This window comes from Anopheles funestus, chromosome 3RL (genome assembly GCF_943734845.2).
Source record: "Anopheles funestus chromosome 3RL, idAnoFuneDA-416_04, whole genome shotgun sequence".
Lineage (NCBI taxonomy): Eukaryota > Metazoa > Arthropoda > Insecta > Diptera > Culicidae > Anopheles > Anopheles funestus.
The window spans coordinates 19,868,287-19,884,904 of NC_064599.1; the positions used below are offsets into that span (position 1 = coordinate 19,868,287).

The window sequence follows — 16,618 nt, forward strand, 5'->3', positions numbered from 1 at the left end:
CTTCTTAAATTAGTTGCGATTGCTGACGGCCTTTTGGGTTTGCTGGCCCCCCTCCTTTATTGGCGCTATTTTAAACCTCGCGACGGAAAAACCTTGTAACAGGTTGCTGTGTAAAAGTTCCGGAGCCCGCACACGGGACTTTGACGTATTTATTTTTATTCGCTTAAGTACAACGGAGGCTCTACGGAACCCAAGAAGGGTCGGGGTCCGTACAACCGCCGGCCGACCTCGATCGGAAGGAACAGGAAACAGGAGGTCATTCCAGTGCTTACCGGAACCGAAACCGGAACGTCCTGTGCTGGTTGCAAGTGGCAGCACGGCCTCACCCGGTGTTCGGTGCCCGCCGACAGAAAACGAGGGCCGACCAGAAGCATATCCTGCTGCCGGTTGTTATCTGTCTCCGGTCTTTGCGGAGCGAGCGAGCATTCGCAAAAGCGGAGCATTTCAGTTTGAAATCGAAAACCTCCGAAAAGGATATTACGTACGTCCGCCAACGCTTTCGCGCTCGGCCAAACGCACGGGTGAGAGACTCGATAGGAATGAAAAAGGAGGGCCGAAACCGAGAGCCGAGTAAAAAATAGCTTATAAAAACACAAAGTTACCACTTGTCATGGGGAACGGAACGGAGGGGGTGTGGGACAAGGGTTAACCGGGATACATAAAGGAAGGTAGCAATCATTTCATTCATTCATCCATCCATCGTGCCGAAAGGATGTGTGCAGTTTCGGTTTCGGTAAAACCTGACACGTCTCTCTGACACTGACTGTTGCGCATTTCGCTGGCGAGCAACCCTGAACACCCCCGGCATGCTGCCCTGATGCTTGGGCTTTTGGGGAAAAGTGAAAATCGTCCTCCCGCTTAGTAGGCGACGCGTTCGAGCGAGACAGTGCCTTGCCCTTCCAGCTCTTTCTTTGCCGCACACTTCATTTTGCAGGCAACAAAGCAACCGAAAAACCGAACGTAGTGTGTAATGACAAATATCCTTGATATCCCCCCCCCCCCCCAACCCCACTCCACCACCCACCCTGGTGGCAGACAACCCTCAACAGAGCAGGAAGGAAAAAGGAAGTGGTTCCAGGATCCGTCTCTTTTCCGCACAATTCATCAACACAACTCTCCGGTACGTCCGTTCCGGACACGGCTTTTGCCATTACCCATTGCTCCCACGACCCCAAGGGAGGGGAGTTTTCCATCCGATTTCCCTGCACCACACACACACCCCTTTCCCATTTCCTTTTATCTATCAATGAAAAGCGCTGCCTGAACGGTGGTCTGCGATTGGTGGTTGCTAGGGAAAATTTATAGCTCCGCCTCCGGTGAGAGGATCCTTTCGCAGGGTGTCCTTTTCATTCGCCCGCTCTATGCATCTACACTGTGCGTGTGTGAGTGTGTGTGTGTGGGCCGTTTACAAGGGTGGATTATCCACTCGAAACTCGGCTGCTTTGAGCGCTTTCGATTGAAAACCTGCCACACTGCTGGCGGAAAGCGTGAAAAACGAAAATATCCTGCACCGGTGGCAGGAACCAAGACGTAAAGTTAAATAGGAAATGGATGACGTTTTCGGTTGATGTGAGCGGGAAAGCGGGAAGGTATTTATGTGTAGGTGTGTGTGAGACAACAGTGTTGCCATTTCATTTTCGCACCCTCATCCACCTTCATGTCCTGTGTGTGTTTGGTCCTAGCGATTGTTACAGACACGACGGTGCGGAAAAGCGCATCGAAAGGGAAAATGCCCCGCGGATTGCATGCAATACATCGACAAACGTCCGCGTACGGCCACTGTTTTTCCCTCCCATACAAACAGCCAACCAGCGATCGACCTCGGTAGTAGGAGCATCCTTCCCATCGGAAAAAAGGGAAGAAATCGAAGCACTTCCGAAAGGGGACCCTTTAGCTCGAACATTCGGAGGGATTATAAACACTCAGAAGGGTGAAGGGTGGCGAAGGGAGGGTGGAGTGGAAGAGCGAGAGAAAAAAGAGGAAAAAGCGGAACCGGAATACGGGAGGCGCAACGGATAAGGATTTTTGTTTTATCGTCTCGCCCACGGTTTTATCCTGTCCGCGGCTGTTGCCTGCACGGTTTGACGAACGGTTCACTGCTGCCAGCGGCAGGAAAACGCACTTAGTTGTCACCACGCGCTACGACCATACGCAAGGTTCTCTGTTGGTCACCGTGCCTGGACGCGCGCTGCATTTGTGTGTGGTGTTGTTTTTTCCCGTGAGTGCGTTTCGCTTTTACTGCTGTACTGTGGCAAAATTTACGAACGGCTGTTTTGTGATTGTGTGTTTTTTTTTCAAATGTGTGAAGAAGTGACAAAAAAGGGAATTCAAGACCATAAAGGACCTGCAAGGTACTGACGCGCGCTATAACAACATCCGTAACGGGAGGTGATTGTTATTGGTTTTGTGAACTGTCGGCTTGTTGATGAATTGTTGGTCCAACTTTTGTAAAGAGAAATCTGTGTTTAGGACAACAGTGAAGATGGCAAAGGTGTCTTAAGATATTTAAAAAATAATAAAGACTTGAATATCTCCCCAAGTAATCGTAAGAAAACGTGGAAAAATAATATTTTAGTGATGTGTTTCAAGTGTTTAGTGAACTTTAAAATTTGTTATCGGTATTATGGACATTTACTGTATTGCTCTAAAACCTTTATAATTGTTCTCTGTGAAGTACGATTGATTCAAAATTGACCTTTTCCAAAGCTCCAGAATCTCTCCAAGGACTCTCTACTGACAGTTCTCTTCCAGAAACCATTTGTTCAACTGGTTTTATGCAAATTTTCCCACCATTGCATTTCCCTGCTCCCACCCGACGCACATAAATTTTTGGTGTGTATATTTTAACTCTTTTCCACATTTTTGTTCGCTGTTTTTTTACTGTGCTATGTGTGTTATCATATCACACCCACTATCGTTTCGCTCGTCCGGACCGGATCTTGGCCGGATTTTCATCCGGATGCGACGGACAAGTACAAGTATCCCGTGAGTCTAAATAAAAAGAAGCTCTACCGTGGCGCAACTACAATAGCTACAACAATAACACACACAACGACAAAAAAAAGAAGCGGAAGTGTTGCCCCGTTATCGTGGGTCTCTTTTTCACCCGTGAGTAATGATAGTGTTGCGAATTTGGCCACCTTGGTGTATGTGTACACTTGCTGGTAACAAATAAAAGCTCCAGGGAAAGCCTGCGCAAAAGGGACGCTTTTTTTTGGCTCGAACAGGCTTTCTCCCTCGGCCGAGACCCACTAGCTCTAGTGAAGGGAACGTTTCTACTAGGTGGTCAGAATTACTGGGGAAGGTTTGTGTTTTTGCTATTTTCATCACTGATATGGAGTGAACCCATGGGCTCCCTCTCGGCTCGGCACAAACGGATGGGCCATTCGTGGTGGACCAGGAAATGGAAGGTGTCCGGTAACGGTAACCGGCCAGTTCCGTTACGCTTTTCCTGTTCCACTCCATACAGACAGACAGTGGACGTGGAACTGCTGGGGTTCTAGTCACCGGTGCCAGGACCTCTGGCATTCGCTAGTGACCGTTCGCTGGGGTAATAGAATAGTAACGATTTTATTGTTTTATCCTGGGTTTGTAAGCGCGTCACCGGTTTTTGGGAGATTTTACAACCGTTTTCCGGTGCGGGGGTTTTCGAATAGACAAAGGCAAATATCATGATGCATTTTTGTGATAGACAGCTGAGAATACGTCCGTGGAATGTAACTTGATGTATTTGTTTAACTTCTTTTTAGTTTAAAGTTTAAAATGATGATGTTTTGTACGAAGCTTTCGATAGTTGAGAACATAAAACATGAATTTTATGTGTAGTTTGTAGGATCCCGTCGGATCTTTTTTTGTATCCTGAAGTACTAGAAATTCTTGAAGTTATAAGGAAAAGAGAAATAACAATGAAGAATGGCTTCCGATTTGTTTAACTAAACTTTTTCTAATAACAACTACTACAATATTGTTGTGCGTCTGTTTGCTTACTAGAAATCCAGAAACATTAAAGTATACATTGTAGTGAATTAAATGTTAAAGCAATGTACTTAAGTGATAGTGAAAAAATGCTACTAATGAAAACAATATAGAGAAAAACAAAATTAATATCAAAAATTTGCTAAAATTCAAAAAGAAGTTACAATAGTGAAAGTGTGAAACATTAAAAAAGGTGATAAACAAGCACTTGTCGCAAGAGAAAAAAAAAGTCCATTTCGTAATACAAAAGAAAAGAAGGAAAAGTGGCCGCTGCTGTGGCTGCCGGTTACGCTGGTGGCGTGTGTGGTGGAAGCATCATCGGTCACGGGGAAGCCACAACGGCCGGGCCCGTTCCAGGTGCGAGTGCAATCGTCGGCATCGGTGCGGACGGACGGGAGCACACATCCAAGATTCGACTGAAAACTGGAAAACCACGGCAGGGCAGCGTTGAGGACGGTTGCAAAATTATGATCGATATTAAAAGCTCGCCCGATTATCTGAATCGGTCCTCCGGTGGATCATTCGGTAACTTTTCAATGTTATTTGCTGGTAATTATAATGATACGAGACAATACAACGTCTTTCACAAGCGAGTCCTCGGTTTGGAGATGTGCTCTTTAGTAATATTGTTTGATATTGATTTTGAAACATAATTTAATTTTGTTTTGTTTATACAATTCGTGAAAGAAGTTTCAAGAAAATTATCAACCAAAAAAAAGAACAGAGGATGATGTATGTGAAACTAGGAAAGGAGAGTAACAGAAGCAAACTACTAATTAATTAAGTTAAACAAAATGTTTTCAAATTGGAAAAGAGTAAGATATAAAAAGAAATAGATTATTTAAGAAAATGTAAACTTATATTTGAAACAAAGAAGATTTGTTATTTGTTTCACATCTATTCTAATGACGTGATATGTTTTTCCCTTTGCAGACTCTTCGTACAAATCATCATGGGGCTCACACAGCTCGTCCCAGAGTCAAGGTACGATGTTTTATAATTTATTATTATCCCACACTCTTCAGAATAACACCAAAGCCCAATATTTGCCGTTTTTGACAATGGCCCCAGGGGGACCATATCAACGCCTCCAACGCTCAAGCGTGCCCTTAAGTAGCTAGAAAAGTCAGTCAACCGAAAATTTCATTATCTTTTCCCCGTTCGTCCTGGGCAACGCACGGCCTACAGATGCTCTGATTACTCAGATCATACACCCACAACCACAACTACCCTCCGGGGCCCGGGGGGTATCAAAAAGCCATGCCCCGTAGCGTGGTAGAACAATCAGCTTGTGCGGTGGTACTTTTTCTTTGGCTATCTACGAATGTTACGCTTCGCCAGATAATGTGTACAATCAAAACTAAACTAATATCAAAAACAAATGTCACGCTTTCGTGCGCATCTCTGATTTCTCTGCGCCTCGAACTCCAACAATCGTTGGCGACAGTGCCGATGTGCCAGCTTCAAAGTTCAAAGCAAACAGCTAGCAAATGAAGAAATGCCGCACGTACAGAGGCGATAATCCGACAGCCAAAAGGTGCTGTAGAAGCTGTGCGCATCTTTTTTATTATTATTTCCAGCCGCACTACGTGAACGAACACTTCACAAACAGCTTCGCTTCATCACTTTGGCACGGTTGAATAATTCGACGTGTCGCTGCGGGAACAATTTTCTCCACACGCGTGGGAGAAGAAAACTTTTTCTGTTTTAACCTCCGCATGGATCCGCATTGAGGCTTTTGTTGTTAAACGATAAGAAGACGGAAAATGGCTACCATTTGTTAGGGATTCGTTTGCTTTGCCCAGTTTAGTATTGTTACATAGCAAAATTAATTTTTCTTTACATTTTTTTACATGTTTGCTTTGAGTTTAACATTTCTTTATATATTTGCTTTTTGATTTCTTAAAATTGATTTCTTGTTTTAGTTTTATCATAGGTTGTTTCCTTTTGTTGAAAGATGATTTTAGACTTATGTATTTTCTTCGTGCTTTTACGAATAAATATTTATTGCTGTAATTATTATTTGTTAATACATATTTAAATGTAAAGTTTCTATTTTTAACAAACGTTCATTTAAATTTTGTTGCTAGTTTTATTTTCCATAATATTTACCAAATAATTAATAGAAATTAATTTTATTTTTGTGACTCAACTTTTCATTTCTTAAATTGTATTTTATGTAACTTTCGCAACGTAATTTCATATTTTTTTTAGTAAATATTTTTCCTTTTTTGATTTATTTGAGTTATAATTATATTTCCTGTATTTTTTTTATTTATATACTTTTCTTAATATGTTCTAAGTATCTCTTTTGTTCTTAAACGTATGTAGCACCTTCTAGCGAATTATTTATCGAAACACCCTCAGGTTTTGAAAACCCTCTCTCATTAACAATTAGTGATAAAACACTGGCAAAATTTTCCTCCTTTCCAAACAACCGATCGGACCCGCCCGAATCAACACATTTTCCACTACCCCAAAACAGCATCCACAGGATTGTGGCAACTAAGCTCTTGCGCTTGGGTAACTTTTCATCCCTTTCCAATTTTCGGTCACGCTTCGTTTGGCAGCTTCAAACGACATTCCGGTGCGTCCATGGTACCCCGGAGGGCGGCAAACAACACTCTCTGCGCCGTGCCAACACGTTGCCCTGCGATGGGATGCGAGATGGTGTTACAAATTACACCCCGCGGCGCTGTTTCCCTGACACAACATTAAAATTAAACTTTCGCGCAAACGAACCATTCGTGCTGGGGCTTGCAGAGACATCTCATCTACGAGAGCAACCAAACAAGGAAAAAAATAACCAAGAGCACACATAGAATCGAGAAAACTTCGTGTTTCATCCCCGGGGCTGTTTAAGGGTGCAAGAATCCATTTGGCTTTTTGATGTACGTGTGTGTGTGCGAGTGGGTTTTTGGTTGGTTTTTGGTGTGCTCTGGTGGCCTAAGGCTACCTTCACACCGTACGCCAGGCTGTGAAGCCGTCTTGTGAGTTCCATGCGCGACAACCAAACGGGGTTTTTGGTTGGAAAATTCAATTTGAGCTTAGATCAAAAAGTGGTTTTTGATGATTCGCACTGATTGTAAACAATAAAAGCGCGAACGGCGCTCGATTCTAAACCGTACAATCGGTCGATTTATCGCCCTGGGGGCGATACACTTTCCGTGTATCCGATGTTCTTTTGGCAGGCAGCATGACCAAAGACCGAAGCACCGTTTGTTAGCGGAACGTTACACACGGAAGGTTCGGTTTGGGGTGACAGGATTTGAAATTGCGTGAAGAAATGTTTTTCTTCCGCTCGTGTGATTTCGTATGATTGGTGCATGATTGAGCTGAGTTGTATAGGGAGATGATGGGTAAAATGATTTTTGGTGGACATGTCAACTGGCATTCAATCTTGATGGATAACAAGAAAAACATTCATAATTCTTGCCATAGAGCTAATAGTGGTTTGAAGCAGGGCCGTATGGCAGGGTCTGATGATATTCATAATAGTTTGAATTGGCGAGATATAAACAATTTTAATGTATCATTTTTATTTATAAACTTTGACTAAGTTCATAATTAAACACTAGAACTGTTTAAACTGATTTGGTTCCACTTCATTAATTTTTGAAGATAAACAATTCTACCTTATTTAATTCACTAACCTCAAATTCACATTAAAACGTAATCCAAGCTCTTAGAAGTTGTTCGTAAAGTGAGAACCAGTTGGAAATTAATTGTATTTTTAGTTCATCAAATATACCATCTCTTGATCAGTTTTAGAACAAGATCAACAGAAATGAGCTAGGTAAGATAAAAATAAACTGACAGAGAATTAAAATGACCTGATAGAGCTCATTACAACACTTCCTTAATTTACATCTTTCGTGTGAGAAATTCAGGAAGAGAAACGGCCTCCAGAGACAAGCGAACATTTGTGAGATTTTTCACATCACTAATAAAAAAACGCTTAAAACGCTTCGTACTTCTAACGTGAAGTAAATAGTGCATTTAACCAAAGAAATTACTTTTACATTTAACTTTCTCTTTCATCCACTCCCTACCATCGTTCATCATTATGAACCGCTTGACATTGACTCTGTTCAACTTTACTATCTACCATATCACTTCTTCAGACGTTCTTGAGACAACCTTCACGTTAATCGTCTCCCATTTCGCAAAACAACCTTGTAAACCTACACAACATTCGTTTACTCATCACCATTCCCACCGTTTTATCGGGCCTTAATCGACTTCGTCCATTCCATCCACTGCAAAGCTGTTTGACGATCATTTTCCCATCTCCTGCATATCGCTGCAACCGACTTTGACCGACCGAAGCAAACAACCCATCAAACGAATCATTTGACCTCCGTGTGAATGGTGGTCAACGTGTAAATGCGTTCCCGTACCGTCACGGTGGCCACCACGTCCAAATTTCTGGTGTTCGGCGTTTTAATTACGGTTGATGTCGATGGATTGTTTGCGAACTTTTCTACTTCATTATCGGTGGCTCTGTTTACACACTTCGCTTCCGTTTGCTGGAAAGAGGTCCCCCGCAAAAGTTTGCCATTTGTCTAGCCGTTAGAATTTGCAACCAGAAATCTTATCGGTGTGTGATGGAAAATCGATAGACGGTGTCGTGTGTTGCCGGGTAAACCATAAACAGAACCAGATCCTGTTTTTGCTTCTCGCTGGAAGTAAATTAGGAGTGGAGTTGCTTTAAGAGAATCGCTTGGTTATAGCTTCAAACTAACGCATCCAAAAGAGGGAAGTAATTTCTCTCCAATTCTTCAAAATTTTGTTTTTAAATAAATTCAAAATTTGTAAAAAAAAGGATTGCAAAATTTGTTCAAACCCCAAGCACAAAAAAAAGTTCATCATTTCTTATCACCTAACACGGTCCCAATAAACGAAACATCAAACGACACTAAGCGCCATAATGTTAGGTTCGTTAGGTTATGCTTCCGTCGGGTTTGATCCCATTCAATGGTCAGACATGTGTGTGTGTGTGGCGGTACTGCCAAGAATGTAAATCGTGCACAAATCATTGCAAACATGCCACATGTTTATGTTGCTTTATTTTGCAATTCTTTGTTCCCATTTTTTTCCACACCTTTGGTTGATCTTTTATTGTGCCGGTGATGTGCCTTTCTTCTCGGTTAAGCTGCTACAGAGATTAAGTGTATCCTTCCCGTAAAGGGTCGTTTGAGTTTGTTTTTTTTCTTTTTTCATTTTTGCACACATGAACAAGGAAAAGCAACTTCCGGTACCGTTGTTGAATGGTATTGATGTCGCAAAAAAAAAGAATCTGACAAAGAATGGTATTTATTGGATATATCGATGTTGGGCAGACGTAAAAAAATCCTACCTTTGACGAGCTCGGGATAAATACGTAAACATACCAGCTCAGTGATTGACTCACCCTTAGTTATTCTTTTTCCGGATCTTTTTTCTTCCCCCCTGGCTAAAGGACGTGGTCCGGGCCCTGCGTATCGGGAGTTGCTAATTAGAAGATTAAATAAAACTTATTTTGTTACTTTTTCGTGCAAAACTGCCGTATTTTACAAAAAAAAAAAACTTTAAAATCCAATAGCCATTTATCAAATAAGGACAAATGGATATTAAAGGGCTGAAAATGGGATGTAAGTTTACTTTCCAATCAGTGACAATTGGATGGATAATTTACATAGGATACTGATACTGTTAAAAGGATTTTAGCTCTTCTACCTTTTCTGTGCAAAATTTTGTAAGGAAGGACTATTTACAATTGTTGCTAGATTTACAACATTACTAAAAAGAGAAGCTTCACCTTGCTTTTTCCCAAGTCGTTAAGAATCCTTTTAAAAAATAACTTTATATATAAAGTAAATATATTTACATTTACTTAATGTGTTGCTACCTACTCACTTCTGTTTAAATTATTTCACATTCACAGAAAGTATTCCTTAGCCATTCCTAAGCGCCAGAAAACCACTCCAGCTTATGTCACAATATTTGCAAACAAAATTTCCCTACATTCATTTCCATGACACAATGGAAGGCACTCTTTCAAGCATGTCATAAACAGCCGCCCACTCGATTGTATCCATTGACAAAAAGGTATTTGAAAAATATGAAAATTCTTCTAAAACATTTTTTTTCTTCTCGTGTTCTCGATGATCCTTCATGCCTTACTGTTGCAAACCCACGAATCACACTCACACAAAGTTGTTTCCGCACAAAAATGCCACCCAAAAATTCTCATTCAAATGGTCCCGTTCAACTGCAACCCTTAATTGAATATATATATTATTCGGCGTTACGTTTCATGAGCCACTTCGGCCACAATTCTCCCTTATTCACCTCAATATCACTTGGTGCTTTTTTTGTTGGCTCAAATCATTTTCTTCAGCTGCAGCAGCAGCCAAAAAAAAAAGTGGAAAACTCGCTACCGACTAAAAACCACTCCAAACACACAAACACTTCCGTCGAGTGATGCTCTTCTCCACGTGGTAACAAATGTATCGATGATTGGTGAGCATTTTTTTTTTTGTTGCTTTTCCTCTGAATTGTGCAACTTTACAACAAACTAAAAAGAACCTTAAAATCTCCTGAAAACTGCAGCCACTCAACTGGCACGTTGGACGAGCATAATTCAAAACAATAGACGATCGTTACGCAAGCCGCATGCGAGTGGAATTAGAATTTATCGAGCGATACTCAGGAATGGGTTTTTTGAATGAGATTGGCTCAACTTTAAGTTGAGAGAAAAAAAAATGTATATAATAAACATTCGCAAATGTAGACTGCGTAGAACCGTGCGTACGAGCGTACAAAATTGTGTCTAATTTTTCTATCCGCCACAAATAAACGATTTCGATACGGCTCGTTCATCATATGGATCATAAAAGGAAGAAAAAATTTTGCATGGTTAATGCAAATGGAAAGGGTTGAATTGAAATATTTGTCATTTGTAGAAAAAAATTCAAAACAAATGCAACAAATTATAAATGGTTGAATTTAAACAAAATTGGGAAATATAATTTAACTTAAATGATACTTTTTACTTCAGTCCGCTGCGGCTGACAATACGGCTAAAGCCGTGATCATGTAAAATAAATAAATAAAAAATAAATGATATTTTATATAAAAATGGAAAATTAAAATGAAAAGAGTAAAAATCGTTTGTTGTAAGCTAAATGTTACAGCACAACATAAAAACTCAATAGTACAAATAAAACGGTTTTCTTTCACAATTAGTACTGAACTGAATAATGAAATTAGAGTAATAAACTTTTTTAGTACACGATTAGAATGTTAGTTTTCTCATTTTAAATCTTTAAATCTTTTAAAGCTTGCAATTTAGGTTGTTCTTTGCCCTTTAAAAAGTCATGAAAAATCCAGAAAAAAAATTATAAACATACTTAACATTCAATTTAAAATCTCCTAATAAGCTTGCATTTTGATTATTCGGTTCTACTCCGTTTGCATGCAGTTTTACCAATTTATAATAAGCATCATAAAACTTTCCCCCTCGTTTCTTGCTCCCTTTTTGGCAATTAAACTGAGACAATTGTCACACCGACCGGAGTTCGAGAGTAAAACACGAAGGAACGGAAACACTGGAGAATCATTTTATGGCACCTACTGCTTCAGTTCCTTCCGAAAACTGTAAGGTACATAAACCACCACCAACAACGTCACACTTGCATGCATACGTACATCGGGGTTTTTCGGTATTAACACACAGCCCATGGCGATGCGTTGCTAAAATATGCAAATTATGCGACACTGCACGTAAGCGTGCAAAAAAAAGAGCCTGAAAAGGAACCCGGAATACTGTTAACTCATTAAATATGATTAAATAATTATGTCCTTTGCCACTCACAAACCTGGGGGTTCGGGTTGGAATCGGGTGGGGTTTTTAATTTTTTTTTCCTTCATCCATCTCCGGAAAGAGTTCATTGGCTTGGCCGGTGCGAGAAGTCGTGTTTGCACTGTGCTGAAGTTGGAAATTATGTGCCCTTAAGGCTGTCTCCGTTTGCCACGCTACGGCGAAAGCAAAGACAAACGCGTTGGCTAAGAGATTAATTATAAAATTATGCACTTTTATAGATGCAGCCCACGGTTGGAAAAGTGGAAAAGTGGCCACAATTCGAGGTCAAATGAATGTTTTGCTTCGGTTCCTGGGGAGGAAATATCCGTGTGAGAAAGCGTTTCGTTATCAAACACACGTCGAGTCGACAAACACGACAAGTGCCCAAGTGCTCACAAGGCTCATACTGATGCCGGACGGAAGAAGGTGTAATTTAATTTTACGATTGTGGAAATGTCTATATTACTGTTTCGGTACAGGCTTTTTCGATAACGTTTACCACGTTTGCGCTTTTGGTAGTTTTTTCCCTAAACAAAAAAAAATCTCTCCTCAATTTTTGTACTCCCAAGGAACTTCGAATCGAATGAACGTTCTACCAAACAGCAACGTGTTTGAAGGCATGTGGAAACAGGACGCTTTTCAAGATAGGTGAAAAGAGAGAAAGAGAGTGAGAGAGATGAAAATAGCTAAGTGCACCCAGTAGAAAGGTCCTCGTTGCTTTCGGAAGGAACTGTTCGAGCGTCACTTGGCTGTTCCCCTTTTTGCTGCTTTCGGTACGGGGTTTCCTGTGTGTGACCTCCGGAAAACCATGTCCCAGGAAAATAACAATTCATATTAAAGTACACACACACACACGCACACACACACACACACCACCGTCATGAACGTGATCGTACTACAAGTAGTAAGGAGGCACCTTTCTAACGCCCCTGTTGCAAATGGGCCCTAACGACTTACGGAAGGAAGAAGGAAGAAAAGTTGAGAAAATATTTAATAATAACTGGAGTACGCAAAAGCAAAAAAACCCCTTCCCAGGGACAGGACAGAGGGAAGGGGGCACAGCAAAGGGTTGTACAATTGTTTTCTTCAAGACCTCCGGACCGGGTCGGAAAAGCTTGACTCGAAACCGCGGTTACAATAAACGATTGACCCCGTGTAAAGGGGGAACTAAGCAATCGAGTAACACGCCGGAAAGTTGGACGGAAATCACAAGGAAATAAGGAAACCCACGGAATAAAACGGATACAAACACACACACACACAGCGTGAGTTGGTCAGGTGAGAAGAAGAATGTTCCACTCATTTAACTCAAGTCCGGTAGGGTGAGACGAGTTCTTGCACGGAACATGGCGTCTGATCGTTTGGCCTACAACCCTTACGGACGGAAACTGGCGTGACTTGGCCGGATTTAGCCAAAAGGGAATAATAATCACGCACTTGCAAAGGGGGTTAGAAAGGTGATGGTAAACCATTGTAATGTGAAACATTCTTGACCTGTTCTCTTATTGCTTCTTCATCAAAACCCCCGTTTTGTGAGGGAAGTCATATACGAAAGGCATGAAAGTAATGCTACAATGCTCACTCTTTAAAATGTACCGAACGAAATGGATTGATCGGACGTTAAAGTTAAGACTTCGAAAGATGGAACGATAAGAGAGCATCTACTGAAACAATTTATCGAAGGGGAAAATTCGATTGATTCGATAGACAAATAACGTTTTGCGAACGGTCAGTAGTTGCGCAAAAACCGAAGAACCGAAACGATTGTTGACAGTGTCCCGATCTAATAAAGGTAATGCTTGGGTTCGAAATGTCATTTGTGTTAGGTTTACATTTCTTAAGATGACCACCCCCTCCGGTATATCCGCAAAAACTCTCTCTCTCTCTCTCTCTCTCTCTCTCTCTCTCTCTCTCTCTCTCTCGGGTGGATTGGTTTCGGTGTCTTTAGTAGAGCGCATTTTTATTTCCCCAGTGTCCAGTTAGTCGTCGGGAATATATTGATGTTTGCTTCCGATTTTGTTTGTCCACAGCAATACCCAAGAGCAAGGGTGATGAAGGTTAAGGTTTTGATTCTAAATAAAGTATTAGGAGGATAAAAACTCAACGCAAAGAGCTCACTAAGAGGAGTTCTAGAAGTTTAGTACATGATGTACTAAAACGCTGTGTCCTATTTCATTAGCGTATCAAATGTGTCAATTAAAAATCATTGTTTCGATTTTAAAAATATTTAAATGAACTACAAAATACAACCATTTTTGCCCCTTTTCTTTTGTCACCCTTCTGTTCTGTATTCCGTTTGTAAAATTTAGTTTTCCCCTTTCAGGGTTGAAAAGCTGGCAAAAACAAAACAATGGATATAAAAATGCATTGAAATTGTTATAAAACATTTGCCATTGTTCTGTCCGGTGTGTTGTTAAGTACATTTTCACGCAAACCCATGTACAGATACGCTCCATTCTATAGCCACGTGGACATATCTGTGTTTCTTTCTTTTTTTTTGAATACAACTCATGCACGTGTATGGTTTAAAGCGGGAATTATGTACAAAACATATTACATGTTTTGTACCACCCAAAAAAATGCATGGGACAAATGTTTCAAGTGTGTAGCTGTAGAAGTGGTTGATAATAATTGTAGAAAAAATTACACCCTCTTCATCTGCAACTGCCCGGTTTTGCAAAAACGAGAAATTCTACACTAGATGGCGCTCTTATGCTCACCGAGGCCCCCCGGGGTGTACTGTTTCGATTACTTGCACTCGTAGAGAAATTATAATAATCACCATGCAAATCACGGATGCATTTGCACAATGGGAAGAAGTTGAGAAATGAATTACAATAATGCTCGTACACATGATGAAGCTGGTGTACATTTGCTTGTGTGCTTTTCTATGTGTTGTATTGGGGATTTAAACAAAAAATGATACGCTTTGGGACACTTTTTTGTAATATGCGCTCTGAAAACGGCTGCGTTGAAGCATATTTCTGAAGTTGCTTGAAGCTTCTACATTCCCACTAGTGGTTTCATATTCTATTGTTGCTTCACTCTCATCCCTTTCGTACTCAGTAGATGTGTGCCGCTAGTGTCCATGTCTTATTCGCACGAATAACAACCATATGGACCGTGCTCAAAAACGGTACCACAGCTCTCACACACATTGTCAGCTGGACTGTTGGTTGTGTTCGATGGCCAGCATTAAGTTTCATCATTTTCATCTGCACAGTTCCACTTCTATTCCTCATCCTTTACCGTATCATTTCAGCTGCACCGTACACGGTCCTTTTTCCAGTTCATTTCTCCCTTTGCCCTTCCGAACTTACTGGCCACAAACGATGGATCCATTTGGAAAACTGTCGCCTGAATGTTAAAATGTGCACCTCCATTATGCTGCTATAATATTATATACAATTCATGCAAACTGTTGTCCACCATACTTTTTTATTTTCGCTATAGGTTTTGTGCTATTGTTCTTCAACGTGGCGAGTGCAACGATCTACATAGTTTTGTGTGCAGTGTGTATTTGTTTCTTTATTTTTCACATCTTGTTGGATGTGTTTTGCTTTTGCTCAATGCTGCTTTTTGTTGCACTGTTTTTATATATTATTTTTGTTCCAATTTCCAAGTTCCAAGTGTTGGGAATGTGTCTCTCTACTCTACATCGGTAAACCTGTTTATGGGATTTCTTTTTTCTCTCCTTGCAATAAGGTTTCCCATTGTCAGTTGATGCTCTATAGAAAATTGCTTCATCGCTGTATTCACTCCAGTGTTTTTTTTTTTGTTGCTTCCATCATTTCCATACATTTGACGATTTTCTTGCTGCTGTTGTTACTATTTAACCATTATTATTTACATTTCGTTCGCGTCCAATCGTGCTGATATTTTGCAATTAAAAAACGCTTCATAGTGCATAACACAAAAAGGAAAGTAAGAGAAAAAACGCGGCTTGACAATGAGGTGTGGACATTACGACGCAATAGGAAACGTGGGCAGGATATTTAATTTCTCCCGTCCCATTATATTCTACGACCTGGAGCAATGGTGGCCAGGATGGCAAATGGGGACCCGGTGGCCATTTTAATCATTTTTAGCACAATGCAGATACATGGCAAAATGGCGCTCTGGCACTTGGATCCGTGGGATAGGTGAGGCTGCTAACGGGTGTGACGTGTGTGTATGCCACCACAAACCAAATTGATGCTCGAGCAAACAAATAAACGAACAAAAAAGTGCTAGCTCGAGTGGCAAAAAAAAAACACGGCAACATTCATTCATTCATTCAGCAGCAAAAATCACACCATTTTAATTATGCTTTTCGATTCGAGATTTGCATTGTGGTGCAGATTAATGTCGTTATCTGCGCTGCAGGTAAATTATTGATTTAATGCACAATAGTGTGTGGCATGAATGCTGTACTCTATTGCTGTGTTTTAAATAATGTGTTATTTTAAATTAAAATCTCTTTTTTTATTTCTCATTACAGATCCATATCAGATGTTCGGTCCCACTAGCAGTCGGTTAGCGAGTTCTGGTAAGTTTTGTTGATTTGATTTTATACGAAATTTTATAACATACATCCTAAAGTTTAAATTTTTCCTCACAAAAGCTACTCATGTACGTCTCTAACTACAGTTTAATAGCCTCAGTTTCTCACACCACAACAAACTAATCGAATGTAAAAACGATATGCAACCAAAGGGGAAGAAAAATCGATAGTTTTGCAAACCTATGACCTTTCTTGGCTGGCTGGTTTTTGTGCACATTGCACGCGCACATTCTGGACGATTAAGACTTGCTTTT

General features: G+C 40.7%; 1 protein-coding gene across 5 annotated transcripts in view; it reads left to right on the forward strand.

The window, feature by feature from the left end:
- Positions 1-2,116: 2,116 nt before the first annotated feature.
- Positions 2,117-16,618, forward strand: part of LOC125771234 (DNA-binding protein D-ETS-3) — a 34,326-nt gene continuing 19,824 nt past the window's right edge. Inside the window, exons 1-4 of one of the 5 annotated variants that reach the window (XM_049441633.1) lie at positions 2,117-2,218; positions 3,991-4,524; positions 4,909-4,959; positions 16,302-16,349. In XM_049441633.1, the coding sequence (XP_049297590.1) occupies positions 4,443-4,524; positions 4,909-4,959; positions 16,302-16,349 (181 nt within the window). In that variant the 5' untranslated portion in view covers positions 2,117-2,218; positions 3,991-4,442. Of the gene's footprint in view, positions 4,525-4,908; positions 4,960-16,301; positions 16,350-16,618 lie in introns of all 5 variants that reach the window. The other 4 variants (XM_049441631.1, XM_049441632.1, XM_049441630.1 and 1 more) reach the window with 4 other exon arrangements.